Here is a 27,758-nt window from a genome sequence, read left to right as displayed (position 1 = left end):
AACTAGTTAGCATGCTAGACTCTCGTTTATTATCAGAATTAATCAGACAAATCGCTCCACCAACTAAGATTGGCCATGCACCACCACACACAGAATCGAGAAAGAGCTATCAATCTGTCAATCCTTTCTGCTCTGTGCGGCTTCCCATATGGTTCCGGAATCTAAATTAAGCATTTGGAAAAAGCAGAATATTTTTGGAGATACACTATAAATGAATTGGTTTTCAAAATAAGCTAGTTTATTCTCAAAACAAACTGATCACAAAGCCAACTAAAACTACAGTGACACTCGAAAGTGAACAAAAATGTGTCTTGTCTTGCTAGGTTAAACTGGCTTACAGGGAACAATATTCATGTTTCCTGGCTCGTAATGTCCAAGCGCACTCAATAATAATGAAGTTTGCTACAACAGGTCATACATAGTTTGTTCACACTGAAAGGCATTATTTTATAGAAGGTAATCAATGAAAAAAATGGAATGTTTTCTTAACTGGTACTTGCTGAGCTGATTGGTTTACGCTATTGTATGTTTCCTGGCATTGAAACCTGCAAGAAACTCTTATATTCCAAAATATAATTACAGAGCAAAGACACTTTATAATCACAAGCTTCCAGGTTGAACATTTACAAAGGAATAGGAGTGGAGAAACACCTAGGGTAGTACTGATCTTACTGGCTGAGTTAATAAAGTCAGTTGAGTATAAAAGATAGACGATAGAAACAGAAACAAAAGAAGCATAGAAACAACGTCAAGTGATAACATCATTGCTTGCTGGTCTGGCCCATAGGGCAAGAGGCTCATCATCTTCTAGAATTCAGGTGTGCAAATTAATAGTGTTCCTTTACACTTCTCAATTCATTTCTGTTGAATTACTGTACATAAAGGATCAACCCTTTTTAAAATCATATTTTATACATATACTGCTTTTCAGTTTTGAAATGGTTTTCCTATAATTTGAGCTCGCTTAATAAAAGACAAGGTTAATGTCTCTGCTTGATATAAAACATGTTCCTAGGTGCCAAGCATGAGAAAATGTTATATGAAGAATAATCAGAACATTTTTCTTAAGGTGTAAAATATTGTCTGTATCCAGAGTGAACAACACTCACTTGACAAAAGTGAATGCCAAGCCATTGACATATCTGCAGATAACATCAGTCTTCCAGTGGCTAATTTGACTTGGATTTCTGAAACAGGTAAATTTTTTTGACCAAAAACCAGATTTTAAAACTGATACTTTCTCCACTTCCTGCATTCTATTCTGAGTGAGTTTGCTGCAGCTCCCTAAGGTAACCTTTCCAATTAAATCAACTTCCATACGCCATACATTTCTTCAGCTCCACTTTTTTGAACACTTTGATTCAGCCGAAGACACATTATATGTGACATTCATTCCACACTCTATGCCAGGGGTCCCCAAACCTTTCTCATCTCGTGGACAGGCTGGGGAGGCGGGGCAATCCCCGCACTTGTGTGCATGTGTGAATGAGCATGTGTGCATGCACAAACAGCAGTGTGGTGCTTATGCGGGTGCATGCGCAAATGGTGGCATGCTGCTCTCCCGTTCATGCGCATGTGCAAACTGGTGTGGTGCTCACACAGGCATGCTGGAGCTTGCATCCATGCGTAAATCAGCCGTGCGGGAGTGAGTGCATGCAGGGGGGTGGGATGTCTGTCGGGCCATGGACTGTGGGTTGGGGACCTCTGCTCTATGCCATCTCCTCTCTGTGAATCCTCTGGTGCTGCTTAAGGGCTGTTTTCTTACAGTATCCCTTTCCACATGGTATGCATTTATATGGTTTCTCCCCTGTGTGAGTTCTTTGATGCAATCTAAGTTGCCCTTTTTGACTGAAACTCTTTCCACATTCTGTACATCCATAAGGTTTGTCCCCTGTGTGAAGCCTTTGATGCAGGCTAAGGTTCCCTTTCTGTCTGAAACTCTTTCCACAGTCCAGGCATTTATGAGGCTTCTCCCCTGTATGAATTCTTTGATGCTGCCTAAGGGTCCACTTATGACGGAAGCTCTTTTTACATTCTATGCATTTATAGGGTTTCTCTCCTGTGTGAATACTTTGATGCTGCCTAAGAATCCATTCATAAGCAAATCTCTTTCCACACTCCATGCACTTATGTGGTTTTTCACCTGTGTGCGTTCTCTGATGCAACCTAAGATCTGTTTTCAGACTGAAACTCTTTCCACACTCCTGGCATTTATAGGGTTTCTCCCCCGTGTGAAAACTTTGATGCCTCATAAGCATCACTTTATCAATGAATCTCTTTCCACACCTCATGCATTTATGAGGTTTCTCTCCCGTGTGAACCCTCTGATGCCGCGTAAGGGTGCATTTCCTAGAGAAGTTCTTTCCACATTCTGTACATTCATAAGGTTTCTCCCCTGTGTGAAGCCTCTGATGCCTCCTATGGGCCTCTTTTGTACTGAAGCTCTTTCCACACTCCATACATTTATATGGTTTCTCCCCTGTGTGAATCCTTTGATGTGTAGTAAGGGCGGAGCTCCGACAGAAGCCCTTTCCACATTCCATGCATTTATATGGTTTCTCTCCACTGTGAGTACTTTGATGTGCAGTAAGAGCAGAGCTGTGATAGAACCTTTTTCCACATTCCATGCATTTATGTGGCTTCTCTCCGGTGTGAATGCTTAGATGCCGGTTAAAATGCACTTTCCGATTGAAGCTTTTTCCACACTCCATGCATTTATAGGGTTTCTCCCCTGTGTGAATCATTTCATGCTGCCTAAGGAACCATTCATGGCAGAAGCTCCTTCCACACTCTACGCATTTATATGGTTTCTCCCCTGTGTGATACCTTTGATGGGTAGTAAGGGTGGAGCTCTGATGGAAGCTCTTTCCACACTCCATGCATTTATATGGCTTCTCCCCTGTGTGCATGCTTAGATGCCGCTTAAACTGTTCTTTCTGACTGAAGCTTTTTCCACACTCAGTACATTTATATGGCATATCTCCTGTGTGAATCATTTCATGCTGCTTAAGGAACCGTTTCTGGCAGAAGGTCTTTCCACATTCCATGCATTTGTATGTCTTTTCCCCTGTGTGAACCCTCTGATGTTTCCTAAGATTCCCTTGGTAACTAAAGTTCTTTCCACACTCCAAGCATTTATAGGGTTTCTCTCCTGTGTGATTTTTCTGATGCTTCCTAAGATTCCCTTTCTGACTGAAGCTTTTTCCACATGTCATGCATTTATATGGTTTCTCTCCCGTATGAATTCTTTGATGTATAACAAGGATAGAATTACAACTGAAGCTTTTCCCACATTCCATACATTTACATGGATTATTCCCTTTGCTGCTGTTTTGATCTGAAAATGCTCCGCTGTCCGTTAAATATTTTCTAAGATCCATGCAGTGATACTGTTCTGATTCTGACTGGATTGTGCCATAGCTCTTTGATTTGCCATCTGTCCCCTGAGAACCAGAGGATTTTTGCTTTCCTTTCTTGTACTCCTTCTCCATTTGATTCTCTGGCCCTTCTGGATTTCCAAATATCTGTCTTCCTTCCTTGGGTTTCGTAACTTTCCATGACAGAAGAGGTACCTTCTGGCAGTGTTCATCTTCCTGACCAACACCTAAATTTGGGAGAGAAAATGAGATATAGCATATTGTCAGGGAGTTTTACCTTCGGAGCAAGAAGCTTTTCAGAAACCGTCGTAGCAGCTAGGAATTAATTCCAGAAGCAAGAAACTATGTCAAGTGGAGAGAAGACGAACTTAACCAGAACTCAACCCCAAACCATAAAATGTTACTGTCTAAAATGTATTGCAGCTTTGAAGGGAAAATCCCAAGTTGCAACTGACACTGTTCATTTGAAATGATGTCTATGGTTGACACATCTTCTAACCAGAATATTAAAATCTGAGATTTTGGTTAAGGAATATCTTTGCCAAAATATGTCTTGAGGGCACTGGCCTATTCTGTGATAAAAATCTTAAATAAGTAGCCTGCTTTGGAAAACAGTTCTGTGATTGATTGATTGATTGATTGACTGATTGAAGTTAACTTTTGTTCCTGGATTTTAATGATGTAAACCACCATTGTATAGTTATGGTTTTCAGCGTTAAATATTGTCTTTCAATGATATAAGCAGCCTTGGGTCCTTTTTAAGGAGAATGGCAGGATAAAAATATTTTAAATCCTTCAGTCTCGAGAGACTATAGTAACTTCTCTGAATAGAGGACTTGGAATTGCGTCTAGCATGGCTGAGAAGGTCAATTTGAGAGTGACAACCCCCTCCACACTGAAGACAAATACAATCTGTCCCGTCCAGCTCCTTGGTTTGGCTGCTTTCGGGATTGCCTCTTTGCCTCAGCCTGCTGGACAAGGATCTCTTCAAATTGGGAGAGGCCATGATGCACCACCTGCCTCAAGGCTGAATGCTCAGATATCCTTGTATCGCAGCTCTGGGGTGATTTCCCTGCACTAATTCTCCATACAGGAGATCATACAGGAGATTTATTTAGTTTAAATAAAAAAATAAATTTAGGGATAGCTTTAGGAGGCACTGAAGGCTATCCAAACAACAGGAGAAAAACCCGGCTTGGGAAAAGAAAGAGAAAGAAAACTGGGGAAAACTCACGGCTTCTCTACCTGTTTATCGAGCTGTACTTAGAACCCAAGCTAAGCATTTGCCACACATTGAATAGATCTATATAGTGCTATTTGGTTACAATGCAGGAGAAAAGGGGTCCCTCAGTTAGAATGATTCATCATCCCCAAGCTGAAATTAACAGGGAACCCCCCTCAATAATACAACGCATACCTAAGCAGGCGCCTGCCCATCTCCAATGCTCCGCAGAGTCCTGGACAAATGGATCGTCCCCTTCTTCCAGCGAGAAGATGAGGTCTGGTTTGGGAATGGCTTTGAAAGAAAGGGGCAGGTTGGTGACTGTGAAAATGTCACATTTCAACAAATTTCTCAGCTTGATTCTCATTTACATTTATTACTCAGTTTTTAACCTCCAGCTCTACAAATTCAATCTAAAATTATAGCTGCTGCTGGTGGGAAACCAGTGTGTATGGTGGCTCTAGTTCTGATCACTTTGTACTTTCGGCTGTCTTCTGATTCTGACGGCTTAATGCCCTTCAATGGGCCACCCGCCTTCTGGTTCCATTTTGCCAACGCAGACCTTGGACTCCATTGTGATTCTGGGTAGGACTCTCCTTCTGTGGAATATTATTTGATATTAATTGTTTTTATTCTGCGTTCTGTGACCTGCCCAGAGTAGACTATGTTTAAATGGGTGTAATATAAGCTCAATAAATAAATAAATAAATAAAAGTAAAAAAGTATCTACTCCCTGGTGTAGACCTTTGACTACCTTGGAATCTACCAAGCAAGGCACACTCTTGAGCAGAAACGTATCTCTTCGTGATTAATTAGAGAAACAAGGAGAAAGAGAGGCGCAGATGACTCACTAAAAAGCAATAGGGAAGGCTACGGCTCTGAGGAACTGTACACCACACAGGCCATGAGGGGGAATAGAAACTCCAGAGCTCCCCTTCTAGAACTGACCGTCAAGGGACAAGCAGAAGCAGCGCGGAAGGGTCACCTCTTTACCAAACACAAGCAGCCCCTCTGACAACTTATGCAAAAAAATGGCACCCCCCTCACCTTTAAGCCTCCGAGAATGGAAAAAACATATAGAATAGGAATCTGTATTGATCTCATTACGTCTACCACCTAATCCGTCATAAATGTGACAGATATGATTTTTAGATTTCTGAGGGAATAGAAAGCCCATAATTCTGTTTTCAGGTAGATCTACTGGATAGGAAAATGCCTTATACTCTCATAAACATTGCTCACCTCGGAGAAAGCCCTGAAGTGGAAAACTTTGATGCTGGCTGCGGCCAAGCTCCTACCCGCTTTCTGTTTAGAAAAAAAGCTCCCAGCTAGTACTGGGGCCAGAAGACGAGGCTTGGGAAGAGCGAGGCTTACTGATTATGCACCATCAGGGGCACATTTGTGTTCCACCCAACAAGAGAGGCATCCAGGAGACGTTCAGCCCTGCCTGGATTCTGTCCTTACCTAGAGAGGTTACCATCCCATGGATCTCCAGCATGACTTCCTTATACAGAGCTCTTTGGCTGGGAGCTAGGAGATTCCACTCCTGCTGGGTGAAAGTCACTGCCACCTCCTCGATGGACTCGAGCTAGAAGAAGGAGGAAAAAATAATTAAATATACTCAAAACATATACAGCAGCCAGTTTCCTAACAAACCGACATCGCAGGAAATACACAAGGGTCCTCTTGCATCTCTTCGTAATTGCTTTGCTAACTTTTTTGCTTTCACGTTCATAGAATTAGAGAATAATGGAGCTGGAAGGGAACATAAGGCCACTGAGTCCAACCCCATGCTCAGTGTAGGAATCCAAATCAATCAATTCATCTTTACAAGATCCAGGATGTCCTAAGAAATACACGACGGTCCCCTTCCATTTCACAACAATCCCTTCATTACCTTAGCCAGATGTACAGCCATTTTCTCCAGTCTAACACCAGCAGGTGATGATCTAAAGCCCGGCTCTGTTGCCATCACACTCCCTGTGAGACAGAAAAAGGAAGCATAGAGTTGTTCTCCAACAGTACATCCTCTTCTAACCATATTTGGGCCGCATTCTGTCCCACAGAGGAATTTACAACCTCTTGGACTAGGCCAACCATCATCTTTTGGCCCCTTCTTCACCAAAAAAAGTTTCCTTACCCAGCAAGGCCACGTTCCTGTAGTTCTCCAACGTGACCTCCTTATACAAATCTTTTTGGCTTGGATCCAGGAGATCCCATTCTCCCTTCCTGAAATATACAACCACATCTTCAAAGGACACCAGCTGAGGAAAGAAAGGGAACACTTTCTATTCAGGAGTAGTCACCCAGCCGGAATTTGTTTATTTATAAGTCCTGTCGTCTGAAAATGCCGGTCACAGAGACTGGTGAAACGTTAGGAAGAACAACCTTTAGAACATGGCCAAAGAGCCTGAAAAACCCACAACAACCACGAGAAATAGTGGCATACAAGTCATTACAGAGATAGAAGAGACAGCTTTGCAATGGATTCCCCTTTCACCTCTCTGTCTCTCTCTCACGTTGCCTTCTTTTACCTGATGTGTCTGCAAGCTTATTTCCTCTACTGTACCATCCAGGAGGGGCAACCCAGATGGCATCTCTGAAGCCTGTGAGGAAGACAAAAAAAGCATAAGAAGGACCGTTTCTGGTCCATAGGCCAGAGATGGCCCTGCAAAAGTTCACCTTCTGGTCTTACAAGTTTTCCCTCCTTGCAGACTCTCCAGAACAACCCTATAAAATTCCGGTTTGCTTAAAAAGTAGGAAGTGGAGCTGAGGAACAATCCCACCAGTCTCCACTTTGGGACCTCCTCCGCTTTCAAATTCACATGGAAGTCAGGATCATTTTCCAACCCTTTCTTAGAGAAACGGACTGGGGGCCTCTCTGGCCAGGAGTCTTCAAGGGGACTCAGTTGCGTCCCTCCAGGACTAAGGTCAGACACAGCAAGCTGTTTGAAAGGCTGCTTCCTGACAGGAAGATTGGGCAGTGGTTGGGGGGAAAGGGGAACCACGGCTTTTCGCAGTCTTCCCAGTTCTGAGTCTGAAGCCTTCACTGGTCTCCTGAGATTCACCCTCAGCCTCCCAATCTCCCTTTTCCTCTCTGGTAAGAAAATGGAAACAGCCTCCCTGTTTTTTTTGTTTTTGTTTTTGTTCTGGGGGGAGGGCTGGTGGTGAATTGGAAAAAAAAAACTTTTTTAATGTCGTTCTCCCAATCTTAAATAAATAAATATATAAATAAATCTAGGTAGAAAGGCTTTATTGTATGTGCGTCTTTTCCAATCCCAGTTTAAATCTCACGGAGACTCGACTGATCGAGGAAGATAACGAACCAGAGCAGACTTCGGTCTAGATAGGCGGCGTATAACTTTAATAAATAAATAATAAAATAAATAAGAACTTCAGAAAGTGGCCTTTTCAGGGGGAAAAAACAGGGAGATCAGAGCCTGAATTTTGCAGCAGGACTGTATGGATCTGCTCCTTAGCAAGGGATCGGGCATCCACTCCCTCCCTCTCTCAAGCCGTTTACAATCCCTTTCCCCCCATCATCCCACTCTCACCCTTTTTAACCTCTTTTTTGCCTCTTCGTCCCTCCATCCAGTGGCTTCACCAAAACAACAACAACACCCCTTCTTTTTCCCTTTCCCGGAAGACCGAAGGAGGTCCGTTCTTTTCTTTTCCTCCTCACCTTTCAAACCTCCTTCCTCTCTAGGAAATTGGACTCGGTTCGTTTAACCCTTGGAGGGCTGAGCGGCAGAAGCTGACTTTCCCTCGCCTGCTCCAACTCTTTCCATTTTAGTCGCGCCTTAGCAGTGATTTTGACGGCTGAGATCTCAGTCCGGAATCCATGAGAAGGGAGATCCACATGAAGTGACGGAATGGGATCAAGTGTACAAACTCCAGCGGAACAAAAGGCTATTAATGCTGTACATGAAATTATTGTATTAAATTGCCTATACTGTGTACAAAGAGTTATTGATTTTTATTACTGTATTTTCATTTCTAGAATGCCCCCCCCCGAGTGTCCTTGGAGAGCGCTCTTTGGGTGGCTTTGCAACAGGATTAGGCGAGGACCGCTTGGCTCCCCAAGGAGCTGTGTGTTTTAATTTCCCAGTCTCAGAAGGGTGGAAGGCTGAGAAAACCTTGAGCTGGCTTTTTATCTTTTTCTTTCTCTTTGCAAAAATTGCATAGAGTTTTATATAAATTGTTGGTCCTACAATAAGACCAACAAGGATCAGGAACTTTCTGGGAGCAGCAACCTTCTGCTTTGAGGTGCCCCCCTGCTATCTAGGCAGGGACCATGTTGGGACCTGCTCACCGGTTCTTCCCTGTCTTGGCTGCCCTCCTTTCTCGCTCCAGTTCATCCTGTAGGGATTTTGGGCAGCTGAGGTTTCAATCCCCAATCAGTGGGAAAGAAAACTCCTGATTCAAAAGAGGAAAGGAAACAGGTGTGCAAAACTCCAAAAAAGCTCGATACTATCAATACTAGATCTAATCTTATTGCATTAAATGACTGTAATTTTAAACAGTTATCTTTCTATTTCTGTTGCATGTGTCACAAGGTATTTTATTAAACTGTTAGTTTCACAGTAACTCATCGATATCAACTTTCAGCTCTAGGTTCCCATTTGTTTTGCTTTCCAGACAGTGACATTCTTCATACCTTCAGGCCAGCCTTAGCGGCATCCCAGGTAAGGAAACAGATGTGGCATAACTCATCCGGGTCCCCCTTTCCAAATAGGGTTCAGCTGACAATAAATAAGATAATCAGAGATCTGAAAGCATATTTATCTCATTACTTCCTCCAAATCTGAAGGTTAACTATTTTAAGCCTCATTAAAACTGTGAAACAATTAAGACCATGAAGTGAAAAGCACCACACTGAAAGATTGATGACCAAAGTACCATCTTCGTAATTCCCCAGTACTCCAGCGAACAGCCAGCTGTTAATGTGCCAGATAAAGAGCAATGTTCATTCCAAATGGACCTCCCAGCAGAGGATGTTCTTCACCTGGGGTACTGCAGTATAGAGAAAGCCCCCCCTGCGCACCTCCATGACTTCAACTGGACCAGAGGGAAAGAAGAAATAGAGCAACATGTGTATCCCACAGCATCACAAAACTACACAGCTGGAAGGCAACCCATTGTTCCTCCAGGGGAAGAAGACTGCACCGCCTTCCGAGGTAGTCCATTCCACGGTCAAACCGCTCTGCGTGTTACCAAGTTCTTCTTCGTGCTCTCTTTTCTCACCATTTGCATCGGCTGCTTGAGGTCCTATCCTCTGAAGTGGTAGAAAAAGAAGTTATTCGATCTTCAATGTGAGAGACCTTCCAATCTGAAACCATCAGGTCAATTCGCCTTACTGTATTCTCTTTTCCAGGTCAAACATGCCCAGCTTCTTCCATTCCTTCTTGAGCTTGGTCTTCCCTAATTCTCCCTGTATCTAGACGTAACATGGCTGTGGGCATTGCCTAGGAATACAGTGGATTTTTCAAGCTGCCATATTGTGTCACACCTAGCTTTGGTCTACTAAAATGAGTGGCCCTGGCTGCCACATGGGTGGTAAAAAACAAACAAACAAACACTAAGACCCTCACAATCCTTTTTGTGTATACTGCTGTGCAAATCCAGTTATCACCCCTCCTATCTTTGCAAATCTGTTTTTTTCTCACCAAATGTAAAACTTTATATTTTCCTTTCTGGATACTTTTTTTTTATTTTCGCCAGTTGTCCAACTTCTTGAAAATCATTTTGAGTCATGAATTGCACTTTCTTCTCAGATATTAGAGCCCTCCCACTATGTACACACAGTTTAGAAGTATGGCTAAGGATGTTACTGGTAGAAACAGAAGCAGGTTTTTTTCCCAAGGGGTGCCTGCTGCATGTTCAGTTTTTTCACTTTTTTTCGGTTCACCACTCCTTTTCTTTCCTATGAAAGAGGTGTCTTCCCCCCCCCCCCAATTATTTTTTCTTTGAATTAAAGAGGATGTGGAGAAAGAATGGCGCTGGTGGAGCAAAAAGTCAGAATGCGTTGGTGGCAAAGGAAGGGAAATTTTCCAGGCCATTGAGTGACCGAAGGAAACACGATAACACATGAAGTAGTCAAACGATTAGTTTGAAGGGAAGAGGGGAAAGACATGACTATTTCATCTGTTATCGTGTTTCCTTCGGTCACTCAGTGGCCTGGAAAATTTCCCTTCCATTGCCACCAAGGTGCTTTCTCGGGAATCCATGAAAAAAAGAAAAGAAAAAGCCTTTGGAAGCAGGTCTGTTTTTTCTCCACCCCTGCTGGGGTTCTGCGGGGTGCCCTGAATACAGATACCACCATATCAGTTAAATTGTCCTACACACCCCTGCTTTCCCTATGTTTTGTAGATAGCAGTAGTCTTGGTTCTGGTTGAGATTGCGAGAGGACCATTCATCCCTGTGGATCATCCTTACAGAAACCTGGCTAGAGTGGATTTCTTTATGAACTCCACCTGGGTGGCTTGGCTTTGCCCTGACCTCTCCTGGGTAGGCCATGATGCTACCCTTGCCCTGATCCAACCCCATGGCCCAGCTGGTGCTGCCAGCCGCACATGGAGATGGAGGAGGATGACAAGTGAAGATGAATCCCCTTTATTTCTCCTGCTCAGATAGTTTCTATCTATCATAAGAGATAAAATGATGAAAGACTCCTTTGAAGAGGAATCCTACAACAAAGTATCTGCAGTTCTAGCAAGTGAAGCGAAAGCTGCTTTGAAAGCATTAGGCAGAAATAAATCACCAAGGGTAGATGGGATACTATTCCAAGGACAGGACATTTTGGAGATCACTCGGTGATAGGGTTGCCATGAGTTGTGATGTAACTTGACAGCACATAACAGCTCTAACAAAACTTTAAAATACATTAATACAAACTAAAATTAATAGTGCTTAAAAATGAAATAATTATCTAAAGTATTAATACTTAACAATAAAAAGCGTTACAGATGCATACTTTGTAAGTTATATAAATGTACTCCCAATTACAGTAAGTCACATCCATGAAAAGTATCTTAATAATGCAATTTAAAAAACTAGAACATAGAATCACATATATGAAAACAAAAAACTAACCTCCCCACAGCAGCTTTCTCTCCCGAACAGTGATTTCCTGACATCATTTGCTCTTTGCCATAGTTAACTTTTCTGACCATTATTTTACCCTTATCATCCATTTCTCAGTCCTAAACAACCCTCCCTTTATGACTTGGAGGTCCAAAAGCTTGGATTTACTCACAGTAACATTAAAAGGTTCAGCTGTCAGGATGTTATTATAGAGTGACCCTGCTAAACTTGAGAATTCGTTCGAAACAATAATAAACAATTACTTGAGCCTCGATTCTAATAGTACTTTCATTTTCATACTCCCCTTAATGTTATTAAACACTGTACAAACCAAATTTCAAACCATGACAACAATCATTTAGCCTGTGTAGTTGAGACCTGAATGACTTTCCACACTCTGTGCCTGCATGTGATTCCTTTCCTGTTTGAGTTTCTGGATGTTCAAGAACACTCTATCCATTTCTAGGCTTTCTCTCTGAGTGAGCGTGTTAAAGAAGTTTCTTTGTGAGACATACTGGAAATTGGGGGCTTCACACCTGGGAGCGTAATAGTAAGTAGTTAAACTGCAGTACTGCAGCAAAGAGTCTGCTCACAACATGAGTTCGATGCAGGGCTCAGGTAGCAAGTTCGAGGTTGGTTCAACCTCCCACTCTTCCAAGGTCAGCACATTACCTAGCTTGCTGGGGAGGGCGGTTGCAATGTGTAGCCTCCATAATTAAAACTATAAACCACCCAGAGAGTGCTTTAAGCACTACAGAGTGGTATATAAGCAGTACACTTTGCCTAATTTCACACAATGGTAGCAATAGAATATAATGATAAAGGTTCCCCTTGACAATTTTTGTCCAGTCGTGTTCGACTCTAGGGGGCGGTGCTCATCCCTGTTTCCAAGCCATAGAGCCAGTGTTTTGTCCGAAGACAATCTTCCGTGGTCACATGGCCAGTGCGACTTAGACACGGAACGCTGTTACCTTCCCACCGAGGTGGTCCCTATTTATCTACTCGCATTTGCATGCTTTCGAACCGCTAGGTTGGCGGGAAAAATTGATACTAAACATTTTGAAAAAGCAGAATATTTTTGGAGACAAGATGGAAATGACGCAAGTACTTTGTTTTCAAAACAAACCGATCACAAAGATATCTGTGTCATGACTAAAACTACAGTGATCCTCAAAAGTGAACAAAAATGTGTCTCGTCTTGCTAGGTTAAACTAGCTTACAGGCAACAATATTCATGTTTTGCTGGCTCGTCATGTCCAAGCTTACTCAATAATGATATTTGCTACAACAGGTCATACAAAGTTCGTCCACACTGAAAGGCATTGCTTTGTAGAAGGTAATGAACAACTAACAAAATGGCATGTTTTCTTAAATGGTACCTGCTGAGCTGATTGGTTTATGCTAACGTATGTTTCATGGCATTGAAACCTACAAGCAACTCGTATACAAAAATTGAATGAATCTCATAGAAATTGTTTATTGTTACTGACGATGACAGTACAGGCAATGTTGTTAACTTTTAACCAAAGATCCTCCTTCATCCACTCTCAACCACCACTCTCCTGCACAAACTCCAAAGTCACTCTCCTTTTTTCTCCTCCTCTGCCAGAGACTCCTTTATCCAGTGACTCCATCCCTCCAGCACTCCCATTGGTACATGCAGATAGTATACAGTATTAATATTCAGGACCTGGGCGAAGGCCACAATGATTAATCCTTTTTATTATCATATTTTATACATATTTTTTACCGTTTTAAAATGGTTTTCCTATGACTTGAGCTTGCTTAATAAAATACAAGGTTATTGTCTCTGCTTGATATAAAACACGTTCCTAGGCCCTAAGCACGAGAAAATGTTATATGAAGGAGAATCAGAACTTTTTTCTTAAGGTGTAAAATATTGTCTGTATCCACACAGTGAACAACACTCCCTTTGACAAGAGTGTATGCCAAGCTGTGGACATATCGGCAGAAATAATCAGTCTGCGAGGATCTAATCTGACTTGGATTTTGGAAACAGGTAATTTTTTGACCTAAAACCAGATTTCTAATAAACTTTAAGTGAAGACTGAAACCTTATCCACTTCCTGCATTCTATTCTGAATGAGTTTGTTGCAACTCCCTAAGGTAACCTTTCCAATTAAATCACCTTCCATACGCCATACATTCTGCAGCTTCACCTTTGTGAACACTTTGATTCAGCTGAAGACACATTATCTGTAACATTCATTCCACACTCTATGCCATCTCCTCTTTGTGAATCCTCTGATGCTGCTTAAGGTCCCTTTTCCGACTGAAACTCTTTCCACACTTCGCACATTTATATGGTTTCTCCCCTGTGTGAATCCTTTGATGCACGCTAAGATGGCCGTTCTGACTGAAACTCTTTCCACATTCCGTACATTCATAAGGTTTCTCCCCTGTGTGAATCCTTTGATGCAGGCTAAGATTCGCTTTCTGACTGAAGCTCCTTCCACACTCCATGCATCCATATGGTTTCTCACCTGTGTGACTCGTGTGATGCCGCCTAAGTTGTCCCTTCTGACTGAAGTTCTTTCCACACTCCAGGCATTTATGTGGTTTCTCCCCTGTATGAATTCTTTGATGCTGCCTAAGGGTCCACTTATGACGGAAGCTCTTTTCACATTCCATGCATTTATAGGGTTTCTCTCCTGTGTGAATACTTTGATGCTGCCTAAGAATCCATTTATAACAGAAACTCTTTCCACACTCCATGCACCTATGTGGCTTCTCACCTGTGTGTGTTCTTTGATGCTGCCTAAGATCCCCTTTCAGACTGAAACTCTTTCCACACTCCTGGCATTTATAGGGTTTCTCCCCCGTGTGAATATTTTGATGCCTCACAAGCTTCACTTTATTAATGAAACTCTTTCCACACATCATGCATTTATGAGGTTTCTCTCCTGTGTGAATCCTCTGATGCTGCCTAAGAAGCCATTTACGACAGAAGTTCTTTCCACATTCCAAACATTTATGTTGATTCTCCCCTGAATGAATCATTTGATGCTGCCTATGGACCTCTTTTCTACTGAATCTTTTTCCACACTCAATACATTTATATGGTTTCTCACCAGTGTGAATCCACTGGTGCTGCCTAAGGAGCTCATTTTTACTGAAGCTTTTTCCACACTCCATGCATTTATATGGTTTCTCCCCTGTGTGAATCCTTTGATGTGTAGTAAGGTTTGAGCTCTGACAGAAGCTCTTTCCACATTCCATACATTTATGTGGCTTCTCCCCTGTGTGAATGCGTTGATGCCGCTTAAGATGCCCCTTCAGACTGAAGCTTTTTCCACACTCAGTACATTTATATGGCATATCCCCTGTGTGAATCATTTCATGCTGCCCAAGGAACCATTTATGGCGGAAGCTCTTTCCACACTCCATGCATTTATATGGTTTCTCCTCTGTGTGAGTTCTTTGGTGTTTCCTAAGGTCTCCTTTCAGACGAAAGTTTTTTCCACATTCCTTGCACTTACATGGTTTCTCCCCTGTATGAGTTCTTTGATGCTGGCTGAGGTTCACTTTATGAATGAAACTCCTACCACACCCCATGCATTTGTATGGCTTTTCCCCTGTGTGAATCCTCTGATGCCCCCTTAAGTGTGCTTTCTGACTGAAGCTCTTTCCACATTCCATGCATTCATACGGTTTCTCTCCTGTGTGAGTTCTTTCATGCTGTCTAAGGTTCGCTTTACCAATGAAGCTCTTTCCACATGTCATGCATTTATATGGTTTCTCCCCTGTATGATTTCTCTGATGTTTCCTAAGATTCCCTTGGTGACTGAAGTTCTTTCCACACTCCAAGCATTTATAGGGTTTCTCTCCTGTGTGTGTTCTTTGATGCAGCCTAAGGTTCATTTTAGCAATGAAAGTTCTTCCACACAACATGCATTTATATGGTTTTTCTCCTGTATGGTTTTTCTGATGCTGCCTAAGATTCCCTTTCTGACTGAAGCTTTTTCCACATGTCATACATTTATATGGTTTCTCTCCCGTGTGAGTTCTTTGATGTATAACAAGAACAGAATTACTACTGAAGCTTTTCCCACATTCCATACATTTACATGGATTCTTCCCTATGCTGCTGCTTTGATCTGAAAACGCTCCGCTGTCCGTTAAATATTTTCCAAGATCCATGCAGTGATACTGTTCTGATTCTGACTGGATTGTGCCATAGCTCTTTGATTTGCCATCTGCCTCCTGAGAACCAGAGGATTTTTGCATTCCTTTCTTGCACTCCTTCTCCATTTGATTCTCTGGCCCTTCTGGATTTCCAAATATCTGTCTTCCTTCCTTGGGCTTCGTAACTTCCCATGACAGAACAGATAGCTTCTGGCAGTGCTCATCTTCCTGACCATCACCTAAATTTGGGAGAGAAAATGAGATATAGCATATTGTCAGGGAGTTTCAGCTTCTGAGCAAGAAGCTTTTCAGAAACCATCATAGCAGCTAGGAATTAATCCCAGAAACAAGGAACTATATCAAGTAGAGAGAAGACCTACTTAACCAGAACTCAACCCCAAACCATAAAATGTTACTGTCTAAAATGTATTGCAGCTTTTAGGTGGAAAATCCCAAGTTGCAACTGATACTGTTCATTTGAAATAATGTCTATGGTTGGCACATCTTCTAACCAGAATATAAAAATCTGAGATTTGGGTTAAGGAATATCTTTGCCAAAATATGGCTTGAGGGTACTGGCCTATTCCATGATTATAATCTTAAGTAAGTAATCTACTTTGGAAAACAGTTCTGTGATTGCTTGATTGATTGAAATTAACTTTTATTCCTGACAGAATTACATCATCTTTTCAGTAACCGCTTACCTTCAACCAAGATAGGAATTCTTCAGTTAAACCTTCCCTTGGTGACTGGCGACCTGAATGTGATTTTTAAATGGATTGTTATGCATTACTGCTTTGACTGCGTTTCTAGTACTACTTGTGGTTTGTTTATTCCTTCTTAATAGTTGTATATTTATTGCTTTTCACTTTAATATTGTCTTTTAATGATGTAGGCTGCCACTTTGTACTCCTATGTTTAAATACTGGCTTTTCATGATGTAAAACACCATTGTACAGTGGTGCCTCGCACAACGGGTGCCTCACACAACGATGAATTCACACAACGATGCCTTTTTCTGTTAAATTTGCCGCTTCACACAGCGATGTTTCCTATGGGGGATTTTCACACAACGATGTCTCTTTTTCGTTCCTGTAAAAGTGTCTTACAATGTTTGGAAGCCGTTTTAAATGCTTGCAATGGTTAGCCCACCTCCTGAAACCTATGCAAACTGATTTTGGTGTTGTTCTGACACTTCGTTAATTTGTGGTGATTTTTTGTTTTTCTCCCTCATTGAACTCCATGCATTTCAATGAGGTGGAAAAACAAAAAATCACCACAAATTAATGAAGTGTCAGAACAACACCAAAATCGGTTTGCATAGGGTTCAGGAGGTGGGCTAACCATTGCAACCATTTAAAACAGCTTCCAAACATTGTAAGACGCTTTTACAGGAACGAAAAGGGAGATCGGGAACAGCTTTAAAAGGCAAACGGAGATCAAAGAGCCCTTTCCCGATCTCCCTTTTCGCTCCTGTAAAAGTGTCTTACAATGTTTGGAAGCTCTTTTAAATGCTTGCAATGGTTAGCCCACCTCCTGAAACCTATGCAAACTGATTTTGGTGTTGTTCTGACACTTTGTTAATTTGTGGTGATTTTTTGTTTTTCCCCCTCATTGAACTCCATGCATTTCAATGAGGGGGAAAAACAAAAAATTACCATAAATTAACAAAGTGTCAGAACAACACCAAAATCAGTTTGCATAGGTTTCAGGAGGTGGGCTAACCATTGCAAGCATTTAAAACGGCTTCCAAACATTGTAAGACACTTTTACAGGAGCGAAAAAGGACTTCGCAAAGCCATTGAAATGTATTGAGTCTGCTTCAATACATTCCAATGGAGGAAACATTGTTTCACACAGCGATGTTTCCTATGGGGATTTTCACTCAGCGATGGCAATCCGTTCCAATTGGAACGGATTAACCGGTTTTCAATGCATTCCTATGGGAAATGGTGTTTCACAGAACGATGTTTCACACAACGTTGATTTTTTTGGAACCAATTAACATCGTTGTGTGAGGCACCACTGTATATTCATGGTTTTCAGCGTCAAATATGGTCTTTCAATGATATAAACAGCCTTGGGTCCTTTATAAGGAGAAAGTCAGGGTAAAAATGTTTTAAATCCTTCAGTCTCAGGAGACTATGGTAACGTGCTCTGTATGGAGGACGTCGAACAGCATCTAGTGTGGCTGGGAAGGCCGATTCGAGAGTGACAATCCCTTCCACACTGAAGACAAATACAATCTGTCCCCTGTCCAGCTCCCTGATTTGGCTGGTTTCAGGTCTGCCTCTTGGCCTCGGCCTGCTGGACAAGGGTCTCTTCAAAATGGGAGAGGACGTGATGCAACGCCTGCCTACAGGCTGAACGCTCAGATGTCAAGGTTTTCCATTTGTTGAAGTCCATTCCTAAGGCCTTCAGATCCCGCTTGCAGATGTCCTTGTATCGCAGCTGTGGTCTCCCTCTGGGGCATTTTCCCTGAACTAATTCTCCATACAGGAGATTTATTTAGTTTAAATAAATAAATAAATTTAGGGATGGCTTTAGGAGGCACTGAAGACTATCCAAACAACAGGAGAAAACCCCGGCTTGAGAAAAGAGAAACAAAACTGGGGAAAATTCACGGCTACTCTACTTGTTTATCGAGCTGTATTTAGAACCCAAGATTCTGCCACACATTGAGGAAACCTATATACAGTGGTACCTCAACTTGAGAACGTCCCTACATAAGAACGATTCGAGTTAAGAATGGCTCTGGTCATAAAGAGTTGCTTCGACTTGAGAACGGAGCCTCAACTTAAGAACCAAAAAAGAAAAGAAAAAACCTTTCCTGCCCTTTTTTTGACCTAAGTTCACCTCAGGTCAAAAGAAGATTTTTTTAAAAAAAAAATGCACACCCTAGTGGTAGATATGGATTAACCAGCTTTGCATTAGTTCCTATGGGAACTACTGTTTCGACTTAAGAACAGAGGCTCGATTTAAGAACGAAAAACAGCAGATACGGATTAAATGGTTTTCAATGCATTCCTATGAGAAATTTAAGAACGCAGTCTCAATACGGATTAAGTTCTTAAGTGGAGCTACCACCGTAGTGCTATTTGGTTATAATGCAGGAGAAAAGGGGTCCCTCAGTAGAATGACCCATCATCCCCAAGCTGAAATTAACAGGGAACCCCCTCAATAAGACAACACATACCTGAACAGGTGCCTGCCCATCTCTGATGCTCCGCAGAGTCCTGGACAAATGGATCGTCTCCTTCTTCCAGCGAGAAGATGAGGTCTGGTTTGGGAATGGCTTTGAAAGAAAGGGGCAGGTTGGTGACTGTGAAAATGTCAAGCGTTCTAGCACAATGCGACAAATCCCTCAGTTTGATTCTTATTTATACTTGATACTCAGTAATTAATCTGCTCCTCTACAAATTCAATATAAATAATTGCTGGTGGTGATGGTGGTGGTGGGAAACCAGTGTGTATGGTGGCTCTAGTTCTGATCACTTTGGACTTTCGGCTGTCTTCTGATTCTGACGGCTTAATGCCCTTCAATGGGTGACTCGCCTTCTGCTTCCATTTTGCCAACTTGGACTGTCTTGTGATTCTGAGTTGGACTGTCCTTCTGTGGAATATTATTTGATATTAATTGTTTTTATTCTGCGTTTTGTGACCCGCCCAGAGTAGACAATGTCTAAATGGGTGGCATATAAGCTCAATAAATAAATAAATAAATAAATAAATAAATATAAATAAATAAATAAAAAATATCTACTCCCTGGTGTAAACATTTGACTGCCTTGGAATCTGCCAAGCAAGGCACAATCTTGAGCATAAACGTATCTCCCCATCATTAATTATACAAACAAAGAGAAAGAGAGGTGCAGATGACTCACGAAGAAGCAATGGGAAAGACTACTGCTCTGAGGAACCGTACACCCCACAGGCCATGAGGGGGAATAGAAACTCCAGAGCTCCCGTTCTAGAACAGACCGTCAAGGGACAAGCAGAAGAAGCGCTGAAGGGTCACCTCTTTACCAAACACAAGCAGCCCCTTTGACAACTTATGCAAACAAATGGCAACCCCCTCACCTTTAAGCCTTCCAGAATGGAAAAAAACACATAGGAGAATAGGAATCTGTATTGATCCCATTACGTTTACCACCTAATCTCTCATAAATGTGACAGATATAATTTTTAGATTTCTGAGGGAATAGAAAGCCCATAATTCTGTTTTCTGGTAGATCTACTGGATAGGAAAATGCCTTATACTCTCATAAACATGGCTCACCTCGGAGAAAGCCCTAAAGTGGAAAACTTTGAGGCTGGCTGCGGCCAAGCTCCTACCCGCTTTCTGTTTAGAAAAAAAGCTCCCAGCTAGTACTGGGGCCAGAAGAAGAGGCTTGGGAAGAGCTAGGCTTAGTGATTATCCACCACCATTGGAACATTTGTGTTCCCCCCAACAAGAGAGGCATCCAGGAGACCTTCAGCCCTGCCTGGATTCTGTCCTTACCTAGAGAGGTTACCATCCCATGGATCTCCAGCATGACTTCCTTATACAGAGCTCTTTGGCCGGGATCTAGGAGCTCCCACTCCTGCTGGGTGAAAGACACAGCCACCTCCTCGATGGACTCGAGCTAGAAGAAGGGGGGGGGAACTAATTAAATATACTCTCCGAAACATATACAGCAGCCAGTTTCGTATCATATGGTAACAATAACTGAGCAGCTTTGCAAAACAAACCAAAACCCTTCATGTTATGCAAGTTGCATGACATGGCAAGAAATACACAAAGGTCCTCCTGCATCTCTTCATAATTGCTTTGCTAACTTTTTTGCTTTCACTTTAATAGAATCAGAGAATAAAGGAACTGGAAGGGGCACATAAGGACACTGAGGCCAATCCCATGCTAAGTGCAAGAATCCAAATCAATCAATTCAGCTTTACAGGATCCATGATCTCCTAAGAAATACATGACGGTCCCTTTCCATTTCACAACAAGCCCTTCATTACCTTAGCCAGATGTGCAGCCATTTTCTCCAGTCTACCACCAACAGGTAATGATCTAAAGCCGGGCTCTGTTGACATCACACTCCCTGTGAGACAGAAAAAGGAAGCATAAGCTAGACTATCTCACGACTTGCCTGCAGATGCTGCTCTCATGCGTTGTAAGCAATGAAGTCAGAAGATGGGAGACCTGGCAGGTAACATTCCTCAGGTGGCCATGGAGAAAAAGAGACCCTTGCTCATGACCTGAGTTCGACCCCAAAGGGTTCAACGTTGGGACAGCCTTCCATCCTTCTGAGGTTCATCAACTGAGTACCTAGCTCACTCTGGGGGATGCCATGTGCAGCCTGCATAATGACATTCTAAACTGCCCAGAGGGTATTTTAAGCACAATGAGATGGTAAATAAGCAGATTTTTGCTTTGCTTCCCAAATGGTTCTGAAATTTGCATCAAGGTAAAAATCTTATCGAGATGGTTGGACAGTGTCATCGAAGCTAACAACATGAATGTGACCCAAATCCGGGATCAGTGGAAGAGGGCCTGGTGTGCTCTGGTCCATGGGGTCGCAAAAAGTCAGACACGACTTAACGACTAAACAAAAAAAAAATCTTATCATAATTCAACGTGACCGTTTCCAGGAAAGGGAACTTTGGGTGCACTAGCTTTCATTGTGCAAATGCACCCAGAGAAACTCACAAAGGCCTAGGCATCCAGGCTCAGAGATGAATCCAGGATTACAGCTGAGCTGCGAAATTGTGCAAAAAAACAAACCAAAGAAACCCTCAGTTTCTGGACAACAAAGGCTGCCACCAGAGACCAAAACAGGGACATCTTGATCTCTCATCTTCCTCAAGGCACCAGGGAAATACCTCTTCCCATTCTTCCACCCAGGCTATGAGGACAAGTTTGGGAATTTTGTTCCAATAATAAAACACACTCGTAACTAGGAAATGTTCAACCGTTCACCTTTGTTTATCTGCTAGATCTCATTTCTTGGTTCGTTCTATTTATTAATCCTGTCCATGACTCAAAGACATTGAATTAACAAAAATTAAAACATAAATTTCAATATCACTCCAAACTGAGTTAATTTCAAAACAAGTGCTAAAAGGTCTTCAATAATTCCAAAAGGATTGTTCTAATGTCACAACAGAAGAGGCGGCTAAAGCAGTAATGGATACCATGTTTCCCTGAAAATAAGACAGTTTCTTATATTAATTTTTGCTTCAAAAATGCATTAGGGCTCATTTTAAGGGGACGTTTTATTTTACAGTCATGTCATATTCTGGTTGCTGTACAACGCTGCACAATGGTGGAGGGGGGGGTTCACTTAACTAGGGCTTATTTTTGGGGTTGGGCTTATGTTACAAGCATCCTGAAAAATCATACTAGGGTTTAATTTTCAGCTTAGGTCTTATTTTCGGGAAAACAGGACAGTAGTTGTAAAACTATCCCTGAGACAGAAGACATAGAAAATATTCTCAGATGTTTAAATGCCTAAGTGAAGAAAACCGACTTTGAAGAAAACTTTACCTGACATGGTGAAAATCTTTATTGGTCAAAGACAGGTTCTGCCAAGAGTTGTGCTCCTACAGTACATCCTTCTCTAACCATATTTAGGCCACATTCTGTCCCACAGAGGAATTTACCATCTCCTGCAGTAGGCTAACCATCATCTCTTTGACGGATGTTATAAAACAGAAACACGGAGGATCCAACGAATAAGTGGTTTTCTGAACCTAGCCAAGGGCCTTGGCCAACTCACACCCAGGTACCCAAGACTAAAGAGCCATCCTTTTGGCCCCTTCTTCACCAAAAAAGAGAGAGTTTCCTTACCCAGCAAGGCCACATTCCTGTAGTTCTCCAAGGTGACCTCCTTGTACAAATCTTTTTGGCTTGGATCCAGGAGATCCCATTCTCCCTTCCTGAAATATACAACCACATCTTCAAAGGACACCAGCTGAGGAAAGAAAGGGAACATTTTCTACTCAGGAGGAGTCACCTAGCTGGAATTTATTTGGTCATATGACATCATTATTCTTGGCTTAACATGAGAAATACCATCAACACTTTACAGCGTGTAAGTCATTCTCGAGGTAGAGAAGAGACAGCTTTGCAGTGACTGCCCCTTTTCACCTCCTTCTCTCTTACGTTGCCTTTTTTTACCTGGCGTGTCTGGGAGCTTATCCTTTCCACTCTACCATCAAGAAGAGGCAACCCAGATGGCATCTCTGAAGCCTGTGAGGAAGGCAAAAGAGGCATAAGAAGGACCGTTTCTGGTCCATAGGCCAGAGATGGCCTGTAAAAGTTCACCTTCTGGTCTTACAAGTTTTCTCTCCTTGGAGACGCTCCAGAAGAACCCTATAAAATTCCGGTTTGCTTCAAAAGTAGGAAGTGGAGCAGAGGAGCAGTCCCACCAGTCTCTGCTTTTGGACCTCCTGCACTTTGAAATTTAAATGGAAGTCAGGATCATTTCCCAACCCTTGCTCAGTTTCTTAGAGAAACGGACTGGGGTCCTCTCTGGCCAGGAGTCTTCAAGGGGACTCAGTTGCGTCCCTCCAGGACTAAGGTCAGACAACCAGCAAGCCATAGACTTGAAAGGCTGTTTCCTGGCAGGAAGATTGGGCAGTGGCTGGGGGGAAAGGGGAACCACGGCTTTTCCCAGTCTGTCCAGTTCTAAGTCTGAAGCCTTCACTGGTCTCCTGAGATTCACCCTCAGCCTCCCAATCTCCCTTTTCCTCTCTGGTAAGAAAATGAAAACAGCCTCCCTGGTTTTTCTGTTTGTTTGTTGGGTTGGTGGGGAAGTGAAAAAATGTTTTTTAAAGTCGTTCTCCCAAACTTAAATAAATTAATCATTAATAAATCTTGGTGGAAAGCCTTTATTTTCTGTGCGTTTTTTTCCAATCCCAGTTTAAATCTCAGGGAGACTCGATTGATCGAGGAAGATAATGTATTGTTAACCGCCCAGAATAGACTTCGGTCTAGATGGGCGGGGTAGAAATTTAATAAATAAATAAATAAATAAATAAATAAATAAATAAATAAATAAATAAATAACTTCAGAAAGTGGCCTTTTCAGGGAAAAACTCGGAGACCAGAGCCTGAATTTTGCAGGAGGACTGCATGGATCTGCTCCTTAGCAATCGACTGGGCATCCATTCCCTCCCTCCCTCAAGCCATTTACGATCCATTTCCCCCATCATCCCACTGTCACCCTTTGTACCTCTTTGTCCTCCTCCCTCCAGCCAGTGGCTTCACCAAAACAAAAAACACCTTCTTTTCCCTTTCCCGGAAGACCGAAGGAGGTCCGTTCTTTTTTTTTTCCTCCTCACCTTTCAAACCTCCTTCCTCTCTAGGAAATGCGACTCTGTTCGTTTAACCCTTGGAGGGCTGAGCGGCAGAAACTGACTTTCCCTTGTCCGCTCCAACTCTTTCCATTTCAATAGCGCGTTAGCAGTGATTTTGGCTGCTGTCCGTGGGAAGGGAGATCCACCTGAACTCAGGGTGTACAAACTCCAGCGGAACATAAGACTATTAATCCTGTACATGAAATTATTGTATTAAATTCCCTATACTGTAGTTATTTTTATTGATTGTTTTCATTGGTAGAATGCCCCCCACCCGAGTGTGCTTGGAGAGCGCTCTTTGGGTGGCTTTGCAACAGGATTAGGCGAGGACCGCTTGGCTCCCCAAGGAGCTGTGTGTCTTAATTTACCAGTCTCCGAAGGGTGGAAGGCTGAGAAAACCTTGAGCTGGCTTTTTATCTTTTTCTTTCTCTTTGCAAAAATTGCATAGAGTTTTATATTAAATTGTTAGTCCTACAATAAGACCAACAAGGAATAGGAACTTTCTCTGAGCACTAACCTTCTGCTTTGAGAAGGGCCAGCTGGTCTGCTCTCCAGGCAGGGACCGTGTTAGGATGATGGAGACATGTCTCAGCTCTTCAGGGTCCCTCTTTCCTGTGAGATTAGGGGCAGGACAGGGCTGATTCCCACCCATTTTGCAAGAGAGGAGGGAGAAGAATATGTAGTTGATTTATTTTGAATGAGCGACTGATATAAAACAGAGATAAAGCAGGAGGGTGCCCAGCAGTTCTCAATCAGTAATCGGAATGCCTCACATAAAAATACTGTATAATAGTTTTAAGGTGCCACATGTTTCTGGATTTCTTGTTTTATTTTTTTTTATTTTTTTAGATATTTACCTGATGTGCTTGCACAGACTAAAATGGCTACCTCTTCTAAAGCTACAACCCTGCTCTTGCATCCTTATTTGACGTCCAGTGGGACATCTTTGATGTAATACAGCATGTATCATATTTGGGATGAGCAAGTGTATGAGCCATGTTAATAAAAGTCAGGTGAGTGGGTTACGTGGCACAGGAAGGGTTAGGAAAAAGAAGTACACAATTGGAGCTAACTTACGTAAAGAGTCAAGCACAGAAAAACAATTAAACAGGCTGAAATCCCACGTTACCCAACAGGAGGAAATTAGCATGAATATAGTTGCCTGCGGCATTGTACTAGTCCCCCTCTATTCAGCACTGGTGAAGCCTCACCTTGAGTATTGTGTCTCAGTTCTGGAGACGACACTTCAAGAAGGATGATGACAAATTGGAACAAGTCCAGATGAGGGCAACAAGGATGATCAGGGGGCTGGAAACCAAGCCCTAGGAGGAAAGGCTGAAAGAACTGGGCATATTTAGTCTTGAGAAAAGAAGACTGAGGGGTGACATGACAGCAATTTTCAAATACAGTATTTGAAAGGCTGTCCTACAGAGGAGGGGCAAGATCAGTTCTCGATCATCCCAGAGTGCAGGACATGAAACAATGGGTTCAAGTTAAAGGAAGGCAGATTTCGGTTGAATATCAGGAAAAACCTCCTGTTAGAGCAGTATGACAGTGGAACCAGTTACCTTGGGAGTTGGTGAGTGCTCCAGCACTGGAGGCATTGAAGAAAAACCTAGATACGTAATCACCCGTCAAATATGCTTTGAATGTATTCCCGTGTTGAGCAGGTGGTTGGACTTGGTAGCCTTGTAGGCCCCTTGCAACTTCACTTTTCTGTGATTCTATGATCGTGGTTTATGTTTTAAGTTTGGCAATAAACTCCACATCTTGTGCGCCAGTCCACTTGGCCACCTAGAAAATGTCTGTACATTGAATGTCTGGAAATATAATAGCAACCCAGCATGCTTATGTATGAAACCCTGTTTTGTTCTTAAGCAATGACTCTCTTTTCTTTCTGCCACTAAGGGGTTTAACCATTTTTTCTCTCTCTCTGAAACAGTTTTATGTCAGTTATTTTGCTACCCACTCCTCCAGATGTTATATGGAGTTCTCTCCTCAGATGATTTTAACAGACTACATGATTCTTCTTTTTACCACTAACAGTCCCATATCTTCACGTCAAGCTTTTGAGCACATAATTTGGTAAGTAAATATTGTAGCTTCTCTTTATTCTATCCCACTTTTTGCTATGCACCTACACAAAACTCAACACATTTCACAACCAGTAAAAATGCCTGAAGGTTTGTTTCTGTTTCTCTTTCTTTCCGGCAGATCCAAAACCCCTGTTGGTTCATTAAGCCAACATCACTAAATGCTCTTACAGGACCTTTCTTCTACTTTTCCTAGTTAAGGTTTTGTTAGTTTTATCAGTACTACATGTTTCTTACAGTTTTTATTGTATTTGGGAAGGTATTCGGCACTTAAACGTTTAATGGAAGCTGGGAGAAAATGACATGCAACTAGTTGTTTTTAATTAAAAAAAACTTGAGTAGACACCTCACATACACACACCCCGGGTTCAGAGGCAGGGCATGGTAACAACAAGCACAAAGAACCCCCAGCAGCTGCAGTGCTATGCGGTTGTGCTTTCCTGCTCCTCTCCCAATGCCATTGCCACAGTGTGTGCCATGAGTGGTAGTGTCATGCTTTGACCTTGCTCTCCCGGAGCTGGCATATAAAGCCCTCAGTGGTTTGGGACTTCAGTACCTGTCCAAACTTCTCTCCAAAAAACCACTGCTCATTCCACCTGGTCATTTGAGTTTTGTTGTTTGGTTTTGGAAGGTGGAGTGGGTAGTATGATTTCTTTTTGTACGGCTGCCCAAAGTAGTAGATTTTCACTAAAGAGGAAAGTATTAAAAAATATAATAAATAAAACAAACCACTATTTCTACAGAGCTCCAAAAACTTGGAGAACCAAGAAAACGTTTTTAATAGGAATCTCAGTTGTTCCTGCAGTTTGTAACTTCTGGGATCTGTGACTTAGTAGTCAACCCTCGACTTATGAACAGCCCTACATAAGGACTTTTCAATTTACGAACAGCTCCGTTGGCAAAAATTGGTATTGACTTGCGAACGGAGCCTCGACCTCGTTTGTAGGTCGAGGCTCCATTCGCAAGTCAATACCATTTTTTGCCAATGGAGCCATTCGTAAATGACTCCCTGCCTTTTTGCCTTCTGAGCTCTCAAAGGGCTTCCTCTGATTTCGGGGGGGAAAGCCCTTTGAGAACTCCAAAGGTGCCGATCATGGGAGTGGGGACCCCCAGGGAGGTCTCCCAGGGCTTGCCCGCCACCATGGGAGACCTCCCTGGGGGTCCCCACCGCCTCTTACGTCTGAGGAAAGTGCACTTGATCCATGGAAGCTCACATTAAAAAATAGCAATTAGTCTTTAAGGTGCCACCACGTTCTTGTCTTCCTTATTTTTAAGGAAGCATACACTGAGAGAAGCATAGAAACATTATAATCAAATGATTCCAAGCGGAATATTTGAAAATGAATACAAGCAGTCAAACATCAGGGCTACTACCAAACATACTGGCTGAAGTACTGTATTTTTCTGTTTATAAGATGACCCAATGTATAAGACAACCGCCCCTTTCTAACCCCAAATGAGAAAAACAGGTATCAAAGGCTCCCTTTTTGCTAA

At 42.3% G+C, this 27,758-nt stretch overlaps 2 protein-coding genes across 5 annotated transcripts; both read right to left on the bottom strand.

The window, feature by feature from the left end:
• Positions 1-216: 216 nt before the first annotated feature.
• On the bottom strand, positions 217-11,304 carry LOC110091471 (uncharacterized). 3 transcript variants are annotated; one of them, XM_078388492.1, is made up of 7 exons: positions 8,154-11,304; positions 7,134-7,205; positions 6,740-6,863; positions 6,497-6,579; positions 6,064-6,187; positions 4,795-4,893; positions 217-3,604 (listed from the first exon to the last, which is right to left on the bottom strand). In XM_078388492.1, exons 2-7 carry the CDS (start codon positions 7,194-7,196, stop codon positions 1,710-1,712), a joined length of 2,388 nt encoding a protein of 795 aa, XP_078244618.1. In that variant the 5' UTR covers positions 7,197-7,205; positions 8,154-11,304; the 3' UTR covers positions 217-1,709. The 3 variants fall into 3 exon arrangements, with proteins under 3 accessions (XP_078244618.1, XP_078244617.1, XP_078244619.1); XM_078388491.1 differs by having other exon boundaries at positions 8,164-11,304; XM_078388493.1 differs by having other exon boundaries at positions 6,740-6,828; positions 8,164-11,304.
• Positions 11,305-13,139: 1,835 nt separating this feature from the next.
• Positions 13,140-24,256, bottom strand: LOC144587534 (uncharacterized). Of its 2 annotated transcripts, XM_078388478.1 has the most exons (7): positions 24,048-24,256; positions 22,991-23,062; positions 22,661-22,784; positions 20,830-20,912; positions 20,330-20,453; positions 19,025-19,123; positions 13,140-16,067 (listed from the first exon to the last, which is right to left on the bottom strand). In XM_078388478.1, the coding sequence occupies exons 2-7, from the start codon at positions 23,051-23,053 to the stop codon at positions 13,921-13,923; spliced, it is 2,640 nt and encodes an 879-aa protein (XP_078244604.1). In that variant the 5' UTR covers positions 23,054-23,062; positions 24,048-24,256; the 3' UTR covers positions 13,140-13,920. The 2 variants fall into 2 exon arrangements, with proteins under 2 accessions (XP_078244604.1, XP_078244605.1); XM_078388479.1 differs by lacking the exons at positions 19,025-19,123; positions 20,330-20,453; positions 20,830-20,912; ... (1 more) ...; positions 22,991-23,062; positions 24,048-24,256 and adding an exon at positions 16,533-18,976.
• Between the last annotated feature and the right edge of the window lie 3,502 nt (positions 24,257-27,758).

The sequence above is a fragment of the Pogona vitticeps genome, chromosome 2 (genome assembly GCF_051106095.1).
Source record: "Pogona vitticeps strain Pit_001003342236 chromosome 2, PviZW2.1, whole genome shotgun sequence".
NCBI lineage: Eukaryota > Metazoa > Chordata > Lepidosauria > Squamata > Agamidae > Pogona > Pogona vitticeps.
Note: the sequence above shows the minus strand (reverse complement) of the source record. Positions and strands in the feature narration are given on the sequence as shown.

Bases quoted from the DNA above. Each gene is read 5' to 3' on its own strand.
- LOC144587534 (XM_078388478.1), bottom strand. From the start codon at position 23,053: ATGCCATCTGGGTTGCCTCTTCTTGATGGTAGAGTGGAAAGGATAAGC. The intron at 19,124-20,329 runs GTAAGGACAGAA...TTTCTTTCAAAG, and splicing joins TGGGATGGTAACCTCTCTAG to CCATTCCCAAACCAGACCTC. The intron at 16,068-19,024 runs GTATGTGTTGTC...TCCCAAATTTAG, and splicing joins ATGGGCAGGCACCTGTTCAG to GTGATGGTCAGGAAGATGAG.
- LOC110091471 (XM_078388491.1), bottom strand. From the start codon at position 8,190: ATGGAGGGACGAAGAGGCAAAAAAGAG. The intron at 7,206-8,163 runs GTTAAAAAGGGT...TCTTCCTCACAG, and splicing joins GACGAAGAGGCAAAAAAGAG to GCTTCAGAGATGCCATCTGG. The intron at 6,864-7,133 runs GTAAAAGAAGGC...TTCTTTCCTCAG, and splicing joins TAAGCTTGCAGACACATCAG to CTGGTGTCCTTTGAAGATGT.